General features: G+C 37.5%; 1 protein-coding gene across 5 annotated transcripts in view; it reads left to right on the plus strand.

The window, feature by feature from the left end:
• LOC120418059 (acetylcholine receptor subunit alpha-like) overlaps positions 1 to 20935 on the plus strand; it is a 664850-nt gene that overhangs the window by 606456 nt on the left and 37459 nt on the right. For all 5 annotated transcript variants that reach the window (XM_052708361.1, XM_052708364.1, XM_052708360.1 and 2 more), the window contains 2 exons: positions 15196 to 15311; positions 15900 to 16068. In XM_052708361.1, coding sequence (XP_052564321.1) covers positions 15196 to 15311; positions 15900 to 16068 — 285 coding nt within the window. The remainder of the gene's footprint in view (positions 1 to 15195; positions 15312 to 15899; positions 16069 to 20935) is intronic.

The raw sequence follows: 20935 nt of genomic DNA on the forward strand, positions 1-20935 counted from the left end.
AATGATTCATTCAAAAAAAAATTGCAATTTTATATTAAAATATATAAGCTTTTTATAATTTAAATGTAAATAAAACAAACAAGCTAATTTGAGGTTAAGTAAATAAAACCCAATTTAAGCATAAGCATAAGCATAAGCATAGGTGCCCACCCGCAGTTGCTACTCCGTTATTGACCAGGACCTCCAGAAGTTACATCCACGAGCCGTGGAAGATAAGTGGGTGCTATCTTTCCTCGCTTCGCAACTTCTCAAAGGCCCCTATCATGCTGATCAATACCGGCGCCGGCCACGACCAGTGGTAGAGTCACGGGGAAGTGGATGGGAATGTTAGTCCGATACTTGAGTGATAGAGACCGCCCAATCGACTGCTTCTCCGACAAAGTATCACATGAGTTTTGAGGGGGTTAGTAGATGGGTATGAGGTCAGGATTCACGAGTGGCAGTGATGTGACCATGAGCATTTTGTTTATCGGTTGAAATTTTTAAATCTTAGGCAGCCGGCTGCGGAAAGATAGATAATTGATTATTTAAAATGGTTTATTTTTATCGAACGCGTGCCAGCCGAGCATTAGTGCTATGGGCTGGACTTATCAGTATAATTTTACTGTTTTTACAATTTAGATAACGCGAGCAAATTTCAAAAATAGTAAATAAATGACGCTTTACTCTTCATATAATCGATAGTTTGATGAGTAATTACTAAAACTGAAAGCTGGAATAAATTTTAACGATCATTTACGACGAAAATTATCGCGAAAAATCCGGACTGTGCGTCCCAAGAAGCACTGCACTTATGAAGGCATTATTCAATTATAATGACCAATCACCCCATGCACACAAACAGCGACACAAAAGAGACGAAAATTATCGCGAAAAAACAAGACTGCGCGTCCCAAGAAGCACTGCACTTATGAAGGCATTATTCAATTATAATGACCAATCACCCCATGCACACAAACAGCGACACAAAAGAGACGAAAATTATCGCGATAAAACAAGACTGCGCGTCCCAAGAAGCACTGCACTTATGAAGGCATTATTTAATTATAATGACCAATCACCCCATGCACACAAACAGCGACACAAAAGAGACGAAAATTATCGCGAAAAAACAAGACTGCGCGTCCCAAGAAGCACTGCACTTATGAAGGCATTATTCAATTATTATGACCAATCACCCCATGCACACAAACAGCGACACAAAAGAGACGAAAATTATCGCGAAAAAACAAGACTGCGCGTCCCCAGAAGCACTGCACTTATGAAGGCATTATTCAATTATAATGACCAATCACCCCATGCACACAAACAGCGACACAAAAGAGACGAAAATTATCGCGATAAAACAAGACTGCGCGTCCCCAGAAGCACTGCACTTATGAAGGCATTATTCAATTATAATGACCAATCACCCCATGCACACAAACAGCGACACAAAAGAGACGAAAATTATCGCGAAAAAACAAGACTGCGCGTCCCCAGAAGCAATGCACTTATGAAGGCATTATTCAATTATTATGACCAATCACCCCATGCACACAAACAGCGACACAAAAGAGACGAAAATTATCGCGAAAAAACAAGACTGCGCGTCCCCAGAAGCAATGCACTTATGAAGGCATTATTCAATTATTATGACCAATCACCCCATGCACACAAACAGCGACACAAAAGAGACGAAAATTATCGCGAAAAAACAAGACTGCGCGTCCCAAGAAGCACTGCACTTATGAAGGCATTATTCAATTATAATGACCAATCACCCCATGCACACAAACAGCGACACAAAAGAGACGAAAATTATCGCGAAAAAACAAGACTGCGCGTCCCAAGAAGCACTGCACTTATGAAGGCATTATTCAATTAAGTAAATAAAACCCAATTTAATTACAAAACTGTTCTTCTGAAAATACCCTCAAAACTGGAGATATTTTTTTAATTCTGTTTCAACAACGTATAAAAAAACTTGTTACCTAGAAACTTTATTTCCATTGATTCTTCCTTGAGAATTAAATAAAAATTTAAATAATCCTATTTATCAATGTTTTCAAAACAATAGTTAACAAACTTTTAAAACATTTCAAAATATGTGGAGTCGGAGTCGGAGTCGGAGCCAACAATTTGTAGAAGGCTGGAGTCGGAGTCGGAGTCGGCTAGAGTTGGTAGGCCGGAGTAGGAGTCGGAGTCGGAGTCGGTTGGGACTGAAAGCCGGAGCCGGAGTCGGAGTTGGAGTCGTCTAATCTCAGAAAGCCGGAGTCGGAGTCGGACTCGCTTGAAACATGACCCGACTCCGCAGCCCTGGTAATGAAACAAGTACTGTAAAAGTCAATTCGATGCATAGATTGTGATAAAAAAAAAAACAAAATATTTCGATTTTATCTGTGCAGTTCAAGCTGAAAATTAATTTCCTGCCAGACAAGCTGAATCGTGTCTGCACACATCGCACAGTTTCCAAGCGATCGCTCCCGCGTGGCGGGCACGTGCCTTCGGTGGGTGGAAAACTAGGGAAAAGGAGGCAATGGAATGAACTGGCGGTGTTGGTATGCTGGCATTTCAGCATCATCTTCCAGCAAGTGAAAAGGGCAACGATTGTGACGAGTGGGCTCCAAATATCACGCAATATCGGTGGAAAAATATAAATAATCTCATCAATAAAGGCTTTATTAAATTGAAACTGTATCGGAGACTTTTTTCGCGGCTGAATTCGATATATAACAAAGTACAGTCATATTTGATTTTATTTTCGCCTGAAGGTTTTCAAAATCGGTTTATTAGCTTCACAGCAAAAAAAGCGATGGTAATTCACATGCAAACCATGCACATCACCTTTGTCACCTAATATTAGCCACTGCATGTACACAACTTAAAAACACGTAAAATCATGTTTATTCAAAAGTCTTTTTAACGTGTACGAGTCAACAGAATCCTGAAGGAATGTTACTTGCACATGTCGATAGAGAAATATTTTACTGAGATTATCCGTGACTCAATTAGAAGCTTGAAAAAATAATGATGCGAACGCTAAGTGATTCTTCGAGGACATGCAAAAAAGACTAGCAAAAGTGGGCATAATTGGCACCTCCCTCATCAAGAAAACATTATCATCTTCGCTACGTTTCATCTACCCATCCTAAAGAACAGAGTACCTACTGGAGAACCTACTTACCTTTACGAGGGTGGTAAAACTTTTGGCACCGAGTAAGAACCAGAGCGCCGCCACAGAAAGGAATTTCCACTAAAGTGAAAATGCAATAACGAGAGCGATGAATGAGGACGAAATAAAAATCACAACACAGACTCCTCACAGCGTCGGATGTTTGATTTTGGCAGTTTTTCCTCTTGAATAAATGGAAAAACCAAGCACCAAGCAAACCGAAGAGGTCGCTTCTTTCCGCCACTTCGCAATCTGGTGACGTGATTTTTATTGTCACACCATTTCCGGCTCCGGGTCCACATTACGTCCGTTCCATAAGCTTGCTTTTTATGAGAGGCCGGCGTCGTCTTTGGTGTGCCCATGGAACGGGCAACGGACACTACATCTCAACTTGACCCCGACAACGCCCACTTTCACAGCCAGCCCACCGTGACGGCGAACGAACGAAAACGGGACTTTGGTACTGGATTCACTTTCCCCGAGTCCGCCACTAAGAAATCCTCTCCTTCGGTCGGGCTGTTGCAGGCGTGCTGTTGAACTGAACTCAAGAAGGCGCTGAACTGAAATTTGATTGTCGTTTTTTGACTGGTGGGGCAGGCGGTGATGACGAGAAGCATTTCCTTGTCGTCACGTTCCTATTTGCTAGACGCGCCAGCAGCAGTCCATGCCAGAGGTGTTGACATTCGACATGCTGAACCGTGATTCGTTGCCATTTTCTTTTAGTCCTCGATAGTGCATTACAATGGCTGGGGAGACTGGATGAGTTGATTTTTTTTTTTTTTTTTTTGAAGATGTTCGTCCAAATGCACTTAATATCATACAACTTAAGGGGCTTTTTACAAGCAAAATTGGTCTTGCCATCACTTCGAATTTTTTCACAAACTTATTTTATTAGAGTTTTCCATTTCGAGTTAATTTACGGGTGCCACTATACATCACTAGATTTAATCGACCAAATTCCGTGTGCATGATGAAGTCAGATCTTAAAATCAAGTTTTTTTTAATTAAAGATAATTAAATTTCAAACTTTTATTTCAAACTTATAATCATCAAATCTCAGCCAGTTGTTCATCAAACGTCACATAATTGTAGTTTGAACGGTTGAAAATATATATTTTGAAGATTTAAAAACCCGATTTAATCCCACCTGGGGTGAGAAAGATCCTTTCTTACTAAAGAATATAACAATGGTAGAACTTCTTTCAATTAATAACATCAACTTTGTTTATTTACAACGTCAGCACAAAAGAAAGTCTTATGATGAAAGCAAAGTATTATGATGATATTATGAGTATTATGAATGATATGATTTCCAAAAGAAATAAAAAACGCAATTTTCACCAAAAGAATATTTTTAATCGTACAATATGTTTGTACGTTTCTAATCAAACAAGCGATTATGACAAACGCGATCATAGCAAGCTTCCCAACAACGCACACCACGGTTTCAGCATCTACGAGAGTGACAGAGTCAGAGATAGCTATTTTTAACAACCGCACCACTACACACTCAATCGCGAGAAACTTAGGAAGAAAGCCATTGGAGTCGCCAGCATTGAACACTTTGAAAACGATATAAACGATGAAAAGCTTAGAAAGCTCCTATTGGAATCCAATGAACCCTGTTAAATAAACTTACGAAAATGAAGTCAACATTTAGGCGATTTTAGTAGCGCACGGGAAACAAGTTGATTGTAGCCAGATGAATGTCCTATGTCACAAAGGTTTTTGCATAAACATTGGACAGTTATGCAAAAACAGACAGGGCAAAAGAAACCGAAAAGCTACGATATCTTACATATTGAAGGAAACATCGGTAGACAAGTTACTACAAAATGAGTATAAATCGAGCCACAAAATAGATGCGCCAGCATTCTCGCGCCAGTATTCGAAGCTCAACTTGACAACTTGTCGACTTGGCGTCGAAAATCGATGCAGTGTGATTTTTTGGCGATTTTTCCGCTTAAAATTCATGCTGAATCGACATATTTACGAAGATGGAAATGACGTCCTGGCTTAAAGTAAAACCTATACCTTTCTTTAGTAAGAAAGGCAAAAAGTAAATCGTTCTAAAAATTGATCGGGATTGTCGATCGATGTCGAATTTGTTTCAGATGCTCACTCATGGTCTGTACTATGAATGTAGCAAGAAATTTCGAATAAAATCAGAAATGAAAAATGTTGGCGAAGGTCACCAGGTGGGCTTTTACCTTTTTTTAGGGATTTTTTTTCTTATGGTAGGTCAATCAAACGGCTCTAACTCCAGAACCATATTATAAATCTGGATGAAAATTTGGGAGGTTGTAGGGCTCGAAAAATGCAATTTTTGAGATAAATAAAATATATGAAAATGAAAAAATTTGACCATATTTTCATTTGAAAACTGTGTATTTTGTTGAAAAGTCTGGCCGCATCCGAAAACAGATGGATATTTCGAAATTTGCGCGGCAACTCGCCCAGGTTCAGCACACTAGCTTTCATCTGCATTTAGAAGAATCGAAATCGGATATATGGGAGCTGAGAACGGCGCGACACAAAATTTTGCAAAATTTTACCACATACGAACATCACTCGACCTCCACGGAATTTATTTTCTCAAAATTCGAGGGTTCGAGATAGACGAGTTCTGTCAAGGTGAATCGATAGAGCGTCGAAAATCGATGCAGTGTGATTTTTTGGCGATTTTTCCGCTTAAAATTCATGCTGAATCGACATATTTACGAAGATGGAAATGACGTCCTGGCTTAAAGTAAAACCTATACCTTTCTTTAGTAAAAAAGGCAAAAATATTCAAACCAGAGTTTGTACAAGTATCGTAAACCAGGGTGGCAGAATTTATTTATGTTTCCAAATATTTTTCAAAGCAATCGAATCCAGAAGAGAAACGATCACCAAATGTGTTGGTCCGAGCCGAAGTTTTAACCCGGATCTACCGCTTACGAGGCGGAAGCGTAGGCTAAGTGACTCGGTCAAGAAGCTTTATTGGAAATATTTTTTAAATTTATTTTGAGCCAATTTAAAACTTTTCAGTCACTGTACCTCAAACTAGTGCTTAGAGTTTGGGTAGCCTTCCTGCTAGGGCGTCCAATTTTCCCGGGTTTTGAATTTCCCGGGAAACGGGAAAAATATTTTTGAAATCCCGGGAATTCCCGGGATCCCGGGAAATATTCAAATCTGCCATAAAATCAATGTTTTCATAATATTTGATATGTTTTCAAGCTTAAAATCATAGAATAAGCTGAATAATATTAATTGGTGGCAACCTACACTTCAATCTTAACAAGGACGAAAGTTTTTAAATAGCTTAAAAGAAATAAAAAAATGTTTTTTTTTTGTTCTTTGTTGTGCTTTGGATTTTCAATGAACTACAATTTTGAATCCAAATGTGATTCAAATTAAATAAGTGTTATAAAAGAATATATTTCTTTTATATATGTTTTATATGACATGCCTAGAAATTTTAAGGTTTTTTTTGAAAAGGTCCAATAAACCAAATTTCTAGTTTTTGCTTTTTGGGTGTTTTTTTCCAAAACTAAAAATTTGGTTTATTGGACTTTAAAAAAAACTCCAGAAATATGTTCCTGTTTTAACCGAAGTCATTCAAAACATTTTGCAAAAAAATGGCTTGACCAGCTAATTCGTTACATTTGTCCTGATTTGCCCCAGATGCGAGTATTTGATGAAAAATAGTTCAATAGGATTTTTTTAATTTAAAATCCTAACCATATGTAAATATAATACTCAGACTGACTTTAAAAAATCTATAAAATTAAATAAAAAATATTTGAAGCGCTAAGCATTTTGCGGAACTGTAAACGAAAATTTTAAAAAATTTCTTTTACAAGCTAAATTAATGCTGAATACAAATTTTAATGCTATAAAATTCGTATCGATTACTATGTATTCAATTGTTCATCTCTTTCTACAACCAAATCTGAATTTTCAGACCAAAGTTTGTTTTTTTTTCAATTTCGGGAATTCCCGGGACAAATTATAAAAAATCCCGGGATTCGGGAATTCCCGGTTTAAGAAAAATCCCGGGATTTTTGTCCCGGGAATTCCCGGGATGGACGCACTACTTCCTGCACATACTTAAAAAATGGGTCCACATTACACAAAAATTGAGTGGTTGAAAATATTTAGAAAAACAATTTAAGTGTATCACTGTCACCAAATTTTACCGATTAGAGGTTTTCAGTATTGCATAAAAGTTCAGGTGTTCAGGTAGAGGATGACGAGAAGGAATTTTTTAGCCCCGGATTTTCCGGGAAATTTGGTCGAGACTTTCCTTCTTTTTACTTTTGGAAAAAAATATAGGAGGGGAGCGTTCTTTTTTCCCTCCACAGAATTTCGCAACATTTCCTAAAACATCCCGATACCCTCTCCCTCCCTGCGATACGTAGTAAAAGAACCCTCCCTAACAAGTTGATTCCACTTAGACCATGTACGACATAGACAGATCAAAAAAACATTGGAATTGTCAATCAGTAAGAATCAAAAAAAAAACATTACAGTTCCAAGTTCCAACAAGCTCTAAAAAATAATTATTATTTGCAGATGTGGAAAACTATTTCAACATGAAGAAAGAAACCTCTAAGAAATTTATATCTAGATATTGTTACTTAAACAATTTTTTATTGAAAACTATTACTCAATGTTATTGAATTCATTCAAATGTAATAGACGCATTCTCCGGGCTGGTATACCAGTGCAATAATTTTAAAACTTAATTTAATGGCCAAATTCATGTTGTAATTGGATTAATTTTCTACAACCAACTTTTACAAAATATATAAAAAAATATAAACTTCATTTTCGACGCAATTGTTAACCGATTATCATGTTTTCAAGCACAGTGTCTTGCGAACCTTCGAGGTGAACGGACACTAGAGCTGCGGTATTTTTTACTACCTAAGCTCAGAGTTATTTCAAACAAAATTCACAGTCTTTTTAAAGACTACCTGAGTTATTTTCCAAATTCTAAACAGTCTTTTCAAGACTAACCCCACCTGAAATTTTGTTGTATTTTACAAACGAAGCCATCTTTTTAAGAGAACTTTGATTGCAAAATGTGTCAAAACAAAGGTAAACGCAAATCTTCTGAAGATTTGATCGTTACGTCGGTGAAGCGTTTGAACGCTAAACCGGCTAACGGAAACAGAAAAAGAAAACAGCCTCTTCTGAGGTCTGATTCTGATTCTGAAAGTGAGGTCAATCATCCGATTCCATTGACAAACAGTTTCGGTGTTTTATCCGAAACTGTTGACAAGGATCCTTCTCCTCGTACTGAGCCTACTGCCGTCGAGAAACGAGTAAAGGCTCCGCCAATTGTAGTGACTTCCGTCTCCGATTTGGCCAGCTTTCGAACGCAACTGAAGAATTGCAAGGAAACTTGCAATTTGAAGGTTTCGTTCCAGCTTGGTCGAAGAGGAGAATGTCGCTTGTTGACGGAATCTTTACAAGATCACCAAACTTTTGTTGGTTATTTGAAAAACCACAAACACAATTTCTACACGTATGAGACCAAGAATGCTCGCCCATTCAAGGCGGTCCTGAAAGGTCTCTCCAACGACTTGTCGGTGGATGAGATCAAAAACGAACTTAAGGTGTTACTTGGCTTTGCCCCATCCCAAGTAATACCAATGAAGAAAAAATCAAACGTGAATATTTCTCGCTTTGGTTTGACTTCACAATTTTATCTGATTCATTTCAACAGAAATGAAATCAACAATTTGAAACTTTTGGACAAAGTTCAGTTTTTGTTCCATGTACGGGTGAAGTGGGAGCATTTTAAGAAACATGGCGGTAATGGTCAGAATCTGATCCAGTGCCGGCGTTGCCAGGCATTCGGTCACGGTACTGATCATTGCGCCATGGTTCCAAAATGCATGGTTTGCGGGGATTCTTCTCACGACAAGGACAATTGTCCCGTGAAAGAAGTCACCCAATTTAAATGTGCAAATTGTGGTGGAAATCACAAATCAAATTTCTGGGATTGCCCCATCAGAAAAAAGGTTTTGGATTCTCGTGCTAAGCATCAGCCGAAATCCAAACCGAAATTTTCTCAAAGTCAGGTTGTACCTGCATCTTTAAATCAAACGTTCGTGCTGTCTCACTCGAACAATGCTAGAAATACCCCTACCGTGGAAAAGTTAGGTAACACTAATGGTATTTCTTATGCCAACGTCGTTTCGGGTTCGGGTTCATCCACGAATTTTAAATCCTCTACCAATATTCCTGAAATTGGGCAGGTACCTCAAATTTCATTTGAAAATGTTTCTGCTGGCAACGCTTTGGGATCTTCTGATCTCGGCGATGTTACGTTTGAAAAAATGACTTTTTTGCAAAACTCACTGTTTGGTTTGATTCAAACAATGAGTAATGCTACATCCATGATAGAAGCTATCCAGATTGGATTAAAATTTGCGAATGATGTTGTTCTTACCCTGAAGTTTAATCATGGATCTAAGTAATTCCATCAACATTATGAATTTTAATGCTCGCTCCTTAAAAGCGAAAGGAAATTAATTTTTCAACTTTTTACAAGTTCATAACGTGCATGTTGTTGTTATAACCGAAACATTTTTAAAAACTGGCACTTATTTGAAAAGTGATCCAGATTATAAAGTTATAACCAATAACAGAATGAATCGAAATGGCGGTGGAGTTGCAATAGTTATCCACCGTAGTATGACTTATAGCACGTTACGTGACTTTAAGTTAAAAGTTATTGAAAGTTTGGGCATTGAACTTGAAACTTCTTTTGGGAAAATTATGATTGCAGCTGCATATTTGCCTTTCCAATGCACTGGGGAAAATAAAAATTATTTCAAAGGGGATTTGAATAAACTTACTCGGCATAGATCTCGATTTTTGACCATCGGTGATTTTAATGCCAAACACCAATCTTGGAATAATTCAAAAGTAAATTCCAATGGTAAAATTCTATTCAGAGATTGCTCTTCTGGTCTTTATTCGGTTTTATACCCGAATGGGCCAACTTGCTTTTCTTCTGTTAGAAATCCATCAACAATTGATTTGGTTTTGACAAATCAAAGACAGTATTGTGGTCCTTTAGTGACTCATGCTGATTTCGATTCTGATCACCTTCCAGTAACTTTTTCACTTTCTCATGAAGCAGTTACCAGACCCAATAGTTCTGTGTTTAATTACCACAAAGCTAATTGGGACAGGTATCAGCATCATATTGAGAATAATTTAAATCATGATTTTGTTTTAGAAACCAAAGCTGATATTGATTCAGCCTTGGAATCTTTAACTAATGCAATTTTGGATGCAAGGAATATTGCTATTCCTAAAGTCCAAGTCAAATTTGATTCTCCCATTATTGATGACGATCTTCAGCTTCTGATTCGTCTGAAAAATGTTCGCCGAAGACAGTATCAACGTTCTCGTGATCCTGCACTGAAGCGAATTCAAAAAGATTTGCAAAAGGTTATTGACCACAGATTCACTCTCCTGCAAAATGAAAAGTTCGCAAGGGATGTCGAACAAATTAAACCTTATTCCAAACCTTTTTGGAAACTTTCAAAGGTTCTTAAGAAACCTCAAAAACCACTCCCTTCTTTAAAAGATGGTGATAATATACTATAAACTAATGGGGAGAAAGCTCAAAAACTTGCTCAGCAGTTTGAGAGTGCTCATAATATCAACTTAAATGTTTTGAGTCCTATTGAAAATCAAATTTCAATAGAATTTCAGAATATTGTTGATCAAGAATTTTCATCAGATGAAGTTTTTAATACAGATCAGAATGAAATAAAATCTATTATCAAAAAATTTAAGAATATGAAAGCCCCTGGTGAGGATGGCATTTTTTACATTTTAATTAAAAAATTACCTGAAGCAACTTCAAGTAGCTTGGTCAAAATTTGCAACAAATGTTTTGATTTGGCATACTTTCCCAGTAGTTGGAAAAATGCCAAAGTAGTTCCGATTTTGAAACCGGATAAAAATCCTGCTGAAGCCTCAAGCTATCGGCCCATTAGTTTGCTTTCATCTATTAGTAAATTATTCGAAAGAATAATTCTTAATAGAATGATGACGCACATTAATGAAAAATCAAATTTCGCTGATGAGCAGTTTGGATTTCGCCTTGGGCAAACAACTACTCATCAGTTGTTGAGAGTTTCGAATTTGATTCGAAGCAACAAATCTGAGGGCTATTCTACTGGCGCTGCTCTTCTATACATAGAAAAAGCATTTGACAGTGTTTGGCATAAAGGTTTGATTGCGAAATTAAAAAGGTTTAATTTTCCGATTTATATCGTGAAAATTATCCAAAATTATTTGACGGATCGTACTCTGCAGGTATGTTATCAGAATAGCAAATCTGATCAACTACCTGTACGTGCCGGCGTCCCTCAAGGAAGCATTTTGGGTCCAATTTTATACAATATTTTTACTTCTGACTTGCCTGATTTGCCCCCAGGATGTCAGAAATCACTTTTTGCTGATGATACAAGCATCTCCGCCAAAGGTAGAAGCCTTCGTGTCAACACAAGAAGATTACAAAAAGCTTGGATATTTTCAATTCTTATTTGAAAGAATGGAAAATTACTCCAAATGCTGCAAAAACTCAACTTATTATTTTCCCTCACAAACCAAGGGCTGATTTTCTTAAACCAAAAAGTCATCACATTATAGGGATGAATGAGGTAAATTTAAAGTGGGAGGATCAAGTGAAATATCTTGGACATGCTTTTGACAAAAACCTTACTTACAAGGATCACATTGAAAGTATCCAGGTTAAATGTAACAAATATATTAAATGTTTGAATCCACTTATAAACAGGAATTCTAGACTTTGTCTCAAGAATAAACTGTTAATTTATAAACAAATTTTCAGACCTGCCATGCTTTATGCTGTGCCGATCTGGACAAGCTGTTGCTTAACCAGGAAGAAAAAACTTCAGAGGATTCAGAACAAAATTCTGAAAATGATTCTGAAACTTCCTCCCTGGTTCAGCACCAGTGAACTTCATCAATTAGCCGAAGTTGACACTTTGGATGTTATGTCCAATAAGATAATTGATGCATTTCGACAAAAATCATTGCAGTCTTCAGCTGCATTGATCCGCTCTTTATATAGTTTGTAAGTTAGTTTTAAGGTATCCCTTTTCCCTTTTGTACATGTAGGACCTCCTACATTTGAAATCACTGAATAGCGAAAGCTACAATATTTCATGAATAAATGAAAGTTGCTTGTATTTAAAATTGAGGTGAAAAGTCATCGATTGTGATTGGACACTCAATAATATTTTAACTGAATGAATGTACATGGAAGAGAAAATCAAAATAAATATAAATTCAAAAAAAAAATGTTTTCAAGCACCTCAATTGCTGAAAACCATCTCCGAAAAATAAAAAAATACCCGGTGGTCAGCAACCATAACGAATAATTTCCCGTCGAATGCAACTGGGTGGTTGATTCTTACAAATTGAGTTGTTTCCATGTTTTTTTAAATATTTTTTAACATTCTATACATGCAATTAACTCGCAAAGGCATTTGGATGGTGTAAGCTCTGCCGGGCTTCGGTGCCCATTTTTACGCTGGCTACACGGAGAAAAAAGAGTTCCCAAAATCGTGAACAAGCGTTCATGAAAATGGGAACCTCGAACAAAGTGGTGGTGGTGGTGGTTCTCATTTTCATGAACGCTTGTTCACGATTTTGAGAACTTTTTTTTCTCCGTGTAACCGAGCGCGATGTACCTCAGCTTGAATCGACAAGCCCCGCCCTAAATAACGTTTGCATCAATCTGAATCAAACGTTATTTAGACCTTCTGGAACCTTGTCAAATGAACAAAGACCCAGCGCGTATTTAGTTGGTAGTAACAGTATTCCTAATTCCAGTCATAGCTCACCAAGCCGTGATGGCGTAGTGGTTAGCATTTTTGCTTACCAATCCATAGGATCGAACCCCACCTCGAGCGACTTTGATTTTTCGTGCATCTTCAGTATTTTAAGTATTTCTAAGACTTAAGCTTTCTCATTGGGAGCAGACCATTCGCTTACAAAGCGAACACCGTAACCAGTCAGCCACGGCCGCTCTTTTCCCGCCGAATGCAACTGGCTAGGGGAAGATGGGGCAAGATGACCATATGGGGCAAGAGGAACAATCGTTCGTACGACTTTAATTTTTACAATTTTGATTATTTCCAGTATGAGGAATTGTTGCTAGCAATGCAATTAGTTAATTCTACTACCACATAACCGCCAAAACGACGTAAACGCCACGGGGCAGAAGATTTAATGAAGTTTTTTTCAAATCCTCTGTTTTCTTATAATATTTGGAAAGTACAAAATAAGGATTGGTGTCGTTTTAAGGCTCAATTTATCAAAATGATATTTTCCTAGATCAGTAGTGTCCCTACCAAAGACTTTCAACAATTATTCAATTTCAATTCAATTGGTGTTTATTAGAATTTAACAGTTCTGCTCCAGGATGTTACATTTGCAATTCAGAGATTTGGAGAACCTTTCAACTGAGATCAATTCTTAAGCCTTTACAGGGAGGGTACATGTTTCTAAGTTTAGATGTTGCTAGCTGCGTGCTCTTTTAGGGAAAATAAATTTTGAGAAAAAACCCTAGATCTATGTTTGGCTTAAGACTAATATCACAGTTGTTGACGGAGGAGTGCTTCGATGAGCGGATTCGTTGACATCCCACAGGAAGTCCTGAAGGTTCTCGTTGCCTTTTCGATGCTCGCGTCGATAGTGTCGACGCCGGCCAGCTCGTGTAGATCGTCGGTCGGGTACCACGGGTCCAAGGTGTGCACCATCTTGAGCAGCTTGTTCTGCTTCACCTGGAGTCGCTTACGGTGCGATTTGGCGCAGTTGCCCCAGACCGCAAATACATAAAAGTACTTTTAAGCAATTGTTAAAAAAATTGTCCATTCAAAATATTGTGATATTATGAAAATTTACTATTTATCATCTAAGTATTTTTTTTCGTAAAAACGATCAATTTTTCAGTAAAATATTATTATTTAATCTTAAAATGAAAGAAACGTTTCAAATACATTCTAATCTGGTGTATCTAAGTGATACAAGTTCAATTGTTAGCAAATTAACTTGTTGTTTCATGCATTGTTCTACAATTTTTTTTAATGAAATATACTTGTTTGAGTACCGTCATCAGGGGTGACATTGGGTCTGGGGGGTGAGATTGGGTCATACAAAAATGCTGAAATTTGTATGACCCAATCTCACCCCCCAGACCCAATGTCACCCCTGATGACGGTACCAAAAGTTGCGTCCTTCAATTACGATGATTTTTATTGAATTTATACTTAATTTGGCAATAATGAGACATGTAGCTGTTTTAAACTTTAGGTACACAGCAAAAAATCCGATGGTAAAATCGCATGGCAAAGCATGCACATCACCTTCGTCAAAATAAACACTTAATATTACACACTGCATGTACAATGTTTGCAAACACAAAAAAAAAGTTGCCACCGACGGGATTCAAACTCAGCACCAACAGTAAGGACTGGCGCCTTAGTCCACTCGGCCATTAGACCGATGAAAAGCTGTAAGGATAAACGCATATATGAGCTTGATATTTCGGTTAAGTAGGTTTCCCATACTAATGGGCTACATATATAAGGGTGTAAAATCACATAAAATTGCATAAAATTATGCAATATTTATTTTACACCCAGGCCTTTTACACGCAGCTAGATTACTACTTTTTAGCTGTGTACAAATCTTTGAAATATTAAGGATACACAACAAACAAGGAAGCTGTTGTCTTCTTCATCTTCCAAGTTTTTTTTATGAATTTAGGTACTTGATCCTGAAACAAAGATTACACTTATTGTTCAATAAATTATCAAATTATTTTGTAAACCCTTTGAGTCCAATAACTTATATCCATAACTCCAACAATCCCTGAAGAATCCAATACTTCCAGCAAACCACACACATCGCTGCCATTCATTTTTGAAAGTCCCAATCGTCACCATTAACTATATTGAACCCTGACCACCCTTTTTCTTCTTCCATACTTACAGGTAGATCTTCGTCACATCGATGAAGTTAACGACACTAACGTGGTGGAGGTGGGTGTGGATTTGTCCGAATTCTACACCTCGGTTGAGTGGGATATCCTCGAAGTTCCTGCAGTGAGGTAGGTCTTTTTTAATAATTTAAAAAATTTAAAGGTGTTTTTTTATTATGTTTCTGCAAGAATAATTTTTCAGATGTTCATGAGAAAAGGATGTCCAATAAAACCTTCCATAACGGCTTTGTTTGTCAAACGAAGAAGAGAAGTGACAGACATTCGGCAAATTGTTAACACGATTTGCCACTCGCTGAGTCGTAGCAAATTATTTAAATTGAATTTTATCAAATTTGGACGAGGCTCCTTCTCTTCAGACAGTCAGTGTTGCACGTCCACGTTGAGCTGCCTTTTATTCTACTAAAAAAGTCGATCTTTATGTGCTCTTCCATTTTCATGTTTACCAATTCTGCGAACGCAACCGACTTGTCGTCCTTCCTTTCACTCCCTCTGAATGTGAACTGGGCCTGACTGAATGGTTGGAATGGCGATGGATCCGGAACGTGCCGTACATCATCAACGACAAAACACCTACAACCGTGACCGTGTCACCTCTCTCGGAACATCCGTGACACCTTTCTGGGTGTAACATGCCGCGCTCTTCTTTCCCCCGGACATCGTTCACAATTCAAAATGCCGCTTTGGCTCCTGGAACAGAAATGAAAAATTCTACACATGTTGTGACGAACCGTATCTTGATATCACCTTCAACATAACTATGCGTCGCAAAACACTGTTTTATACCGTAAACTTAATTATCCCTTGCATGGGCATCAGTTTTCTAACGATACTGGTATTTTACCTGCCGTCGGATAGTGGTGAAAAGGTAAGTACCAGGTACAAAGGCATGTTTGGCAATTCAGGATATCAGGTGTGACCACTTGCTGGTTTTCTTGCAGAACTTTACCGAAGAAAATTACCAGTGTGTATAGCAATGCAACACTAAGAATACACATCATAACAAAGTGGGACACGGTTGGAGTTTCTAGAAAAAAGTTTGTTATGTTTTACCTTTTATTTATCAAACTAATATTTATTAAGCATTTTCAAATTGACCAAATTTGGTTGCCTCTTAGGGTCTTTGCAAGCTGATATATGCTTCGCTTGGAGACGGAGGGTGATCAGATTGCAGACTGGATTTCGTTACTACACAGTTGAAAAAGTAGTAATCCCACTGCGTGTAAAAGGCCTGGGTGTGAAATAAATATTGCATTATTTTTTTTCAATTTCATGTAATTTTACACCCTTAAATGTGTAACCCATCAGTATGGGAAACCTACTTGACCGAAATGTCAAGCCCATATATGCGTTTATCTTTTTCAACATTAAATTGGTCTGATGGCCGAGTGGGCTAAGGCGCCAGTCCTTACTGTTGGTGCTGGGTTTGAATCACGTCGGTTGCAACTTTTTTGTGTTTGCAAAAATCGTACATGCAGTGTGTAATATTAATTTTGCTGTGTAGTGTTACAAACACCAAAAAGTGCGAATGTTCCAACTTTTTTGTTGAGGTGATAAGGAAATTTCTTCATGGTATCTGCAAAAATTTTTTTAAGGTAATGGCGTAAGGAACCATCTTAGGCTAGTGGAAACAAATTCAATCATTTGGTTTTTTTTTCCAAACTGCTTTTTAGTTAGAGCTTTTACATCGAATACAGATTTTATAAGGACTACTTTCTACTTTCTAAAACTATAAATTTAACATGATTGTTCAGCAAATATGTGTTATCTTTTTTTCGAGTCCTATAAGGGCTCAGTAAGAAAATTGAAAGCAGAAATAAACAACTTAAAATAAATACTTTTTTACTGCAAACACACCGCACCATGAAACTGTATCGTTTCCTTGGTTTCCCATCGCTTGTTAGGCTATGTTTACACAAAGTTTAACAAGCAACGATAGTGCAGGGCCGCAGCATCTCTGTTGTTGAGCTGGAAGGCAAGGTGAGGCTGTGAGCAGTATAAATTTAATGCTTATCGCACGGTAGCAGAAATATGTACATAATGATAGTAGATACGTGACCTTGGCCGATGTTGCTGATGCAGTTGGGCGAGGCCGCGAAGAAACTGTAATGGTTGAAATAAAAAGTGCAATCTAAACCTTCCAATTCTTACAGTACAACATTTTCAGATAAAGTCTTTTAAAACAATCTTCATTCAGTTTATTTTTCAGAAAAGGGCAAACACAATCACAAGATAAGTTTCTGGGTGGTTCAAAGAAAAGAATTGCACAAGTTTTATTTTCAATCGTCTTTGAGGAAAACAAAATCTGTCGAAGTGAAAAGTATCTCAAATTGCAAAGGAGAAGAAAAACTATCTCATTTTGCACGCCATACTGCCGCTGATATCTTTACCTGTAGAGGTTTAACTCACAAACCCCGAACAAGCAATCGAAGGAAAAAGAGCTGGAATTTGGCAAACGAACTGCCAGCAGCGAAAATCGAAACGCAGCTCTTGGATCTGCCGCTAGTGTTTGGTGTCATTTTCGCATTTTTCATTTCCATTCAATAGCAACTTCCGTAAACAGCATCAGCGTCGAGTAGAGCAGAGCAGATGTCTCCGAAGAGATCCGAGTAGATAAGTCACCTTTTCTGTGGTGACGTCCGCTATTTCGCATGTTATATTCTTTTTTATGTTTGCTGGTTCACTGATGGTGGCTGATGCTCCATTTTCCGGAGTTTCCTTTTTTATTGTTATACTTCCACTGAGTTTCCAACAGATATCGTTCCTCTAAGTAGATTGTTCAGGGCCATGAGCGTGGCATTTTTCAGTTCAGTGGCAGAGCAGGATGCTTTATCACTATACACAGTGTGTACCTGTACAAAACGCCACAACCGACCGTCGCCGCCGAAATAATGTTATCGAATTTTTATGGGTTATAAATCAAAGCTATGGTGGCGAGACTGGCGCTACCATTAAGTGGGAGGGGAAGGGGGGGGGGGACTCCAACAACCCGCAAAGATTGCGCGCGCTAACTTTTCCCACTTTCCAACCTTCCAAAAGGGGCCCAAGGGCAGCGCCATGATTGAAAGGAAAAACATCATCTTTTCTTAAAAACAGCCATTCATGACGCGAAAATCGAACACAATCTGACTTTGTTGAGGGGGGCCATTATGCTTTTCTCGTTAACTTTTTTACTTTTATTTCGTACCGACAAAAAGGCATTTTTTGATGTATGGTACTTCTCGGCACGAGATAAAAGCACCTTGCGACCTTTGAAAAGAAACGGGGTTTTTGAGTGAAGTACACCAATTTTTCAAAGAACGTGCAAGCGAGAGAAGTCGTTAGCGATTTGGTGAAAAATCAGATTTTTAACGATAAGGTCGATAGCAAGTTAGCAGAATTATTCTTTTTGACTTAGAATAAAATGTCGGTGCTTGTGTGGAGACTGCACTGGATATTCTCGCCTTTTTTGGCTGAACGGATTGTGGCCGGGTTTTTTTTTATTCAATCCAGTTTTGGGTCGCATAGCTTAATATTAAAAACTAGCTTAATCCACCTATTTGGTTGCAGCTTTCCTCACTCTTTACCAACATTTAATGTGTTTGGACACAAATTTCCTCTGGTTTTTTAGATCCGAAATAAAAAAGTACATACCGTCATCTGGGGCGAAACGGGACACATGGGGCGAATTGGGACAGTTGTTTTAGCCTTGTTACTTTTTATCCTCTTGTATGCCGATGCCCAGTTCTGGGTGTTCAATGAACACTGTTCATATGTTTATAGGACCTATTTAAGAAAAACTCTAGAAATGTACTACGCAAGTATGCAAAGAATTCCTATAAAAAACTGAAATAAGCTCAACTTAAGAGGCAGTTTTTGTAAATATTGCTCGGTTTGTTCTAGAGGTCGTATCGAGGTGCTCCGATTTGAACGAAACTTTCAGCGTTTGTTTGTCTATACATGAGATGAACTCATGCCAAATATGAGCCCTCTACGACAAAGGGAAGTGGGGTAAAACGGGCTTTGAAGTTTGAGGTCGAAAAAACATAAAAAATCTTAAAATTGCTCGCATTTCCGTAAAACTTCATCAATTCCAACTCTCTTAGATGCATTCGAAAGGTCTTTTGAAGCCCTTCAAAATGTGCTATAGACATCCAGGATTGGTTTGACTATTTCTCTTAGCTTTTGCAAATTATTGTTAAAAATTGATTTTTTTAAAACCTTAATAACTTTTTGCAACAGCCTCCAACACCCATACTCCCACAGGTCAAAAGATAGGTAATTTCATGCACTATAAGCCTACGGTATTAACTTTTTGGCCAATCGCAGTTTTTCTCATAGTTTTACGATTTTTCTAGAACAAACATTTTACAACGTTAGTTTTTGCCCTGTAGGCCAAGAAGACGGCACTTTTTGGTCTCAATTTTGTCATATTCGGAATCCTCGGACAATTTCACGTAAGTTAGAAGTATTGGAGTTGTAATTTTGATTTAAAAAATAATTAAATAAAACATTTTTGAAAAAAGAAACAGATCTTATTTACCCTGGGATCAATACGTCAAATGCTGTATCAAGTAGGCGAAAACCTGTTTTACCCCTAATTCAATAAATTGTTAAAAAATATTTTAATTCATTTTAAATGGCATTTTTTCCAATCAAATTTACAACTCCAATACTTCTAACTTACGTGAAATTGTCCGAGGATTCCGAATATGACAAAATTGAGACCAAAAATTGCCGCAGTGGCGGCCTACAGGGCAAAAAATAACGTTGTAAAATGTTTGTTATAGAAAAACCTAAAAACTATGAGAAAAACTACGATTGGCCAAAAAGTTAATACCATAGGCTTATAGTCCATGAAATTACCTATCTTTTGACCTATGGGAGTATGGGTGTTGGAGGCTGTTGCAAAAAGTTATTAAGGTTTTAAAAAAATCCATTTTTAACAGTAATTTGCAAAAGCTAAGAGAAAAAGTCAAACCAATCCTGGATGTCTATAGCACATTTTAAAGGTCTTCAAAAGACCTTTCGAATGCATCTAAGAGAGTTGGAATTGATGAAGTTTTCCGGAAATGCGAGCAATTTTAAGATTTTTTATGTTTTTTCTACCTCAAACTTCAAAGCCCGTTTTACCCCACTTCCCTTTGTCGTAGAGGGCTCATATTTGGCATGAGTTCATCTCATGTATAGACAAACAAACCCTGAAAGTTTCATCCAAATCGGAGCACCTCGATACGACCTGTTACACATTGGTGAAAAACTCGCTCTTAATCATTATATTGTCAAAACCAAAAGAAGGAATTGTTTTAAAATAATATGTATCAACACAAATTTGTGAAAAATAAGGAAACAATTCCACATTTTCCAACATTTTGTTGGACGTGTCACAAGATGGCACGATCATTTTGATGATAAATTGGTCTATATCACAAGGGTGTAATGCAATTTCCGGGAAACGGAAGCGAATTCCCAAAATCGGGTTAAAGCATTTTGTAGTGTTTGTTAAGTATAGCAAAACGTCATAATTAACTCATTTTCGACCAAAATGGTCGTTGTCACTGGGATGCATATTTAAGAAGTTAATTTTTCGGCCTTGTCTAAATATTTTTGAAAAATTCAAAGTGCACGTGTTTCTGGGGACCCCAAGGTTAATGTTTTTTAATTTGTTTTGATATTTGTTTTAAATTGCAAAACCAAATCTAGCAATATTTTTTTTAATTATTTTTTGTTGTTGTTGCAACACATATTGTGTATAT

The sequence above is a fragment of the Culex pipiens genome, chromosome 1, assembly GCF_016801865.2.
Source record: "Culex pipiens pallens isolate TS chromosome 1, TS_CPP_V2, whole genome shotgun sequence".
Classification (NCBI taxonomy): Eukaryota; Metazoa; Arthropoda; class Insecta; order Diptera; family Culicidae; genus Culex; species Culex pipiens.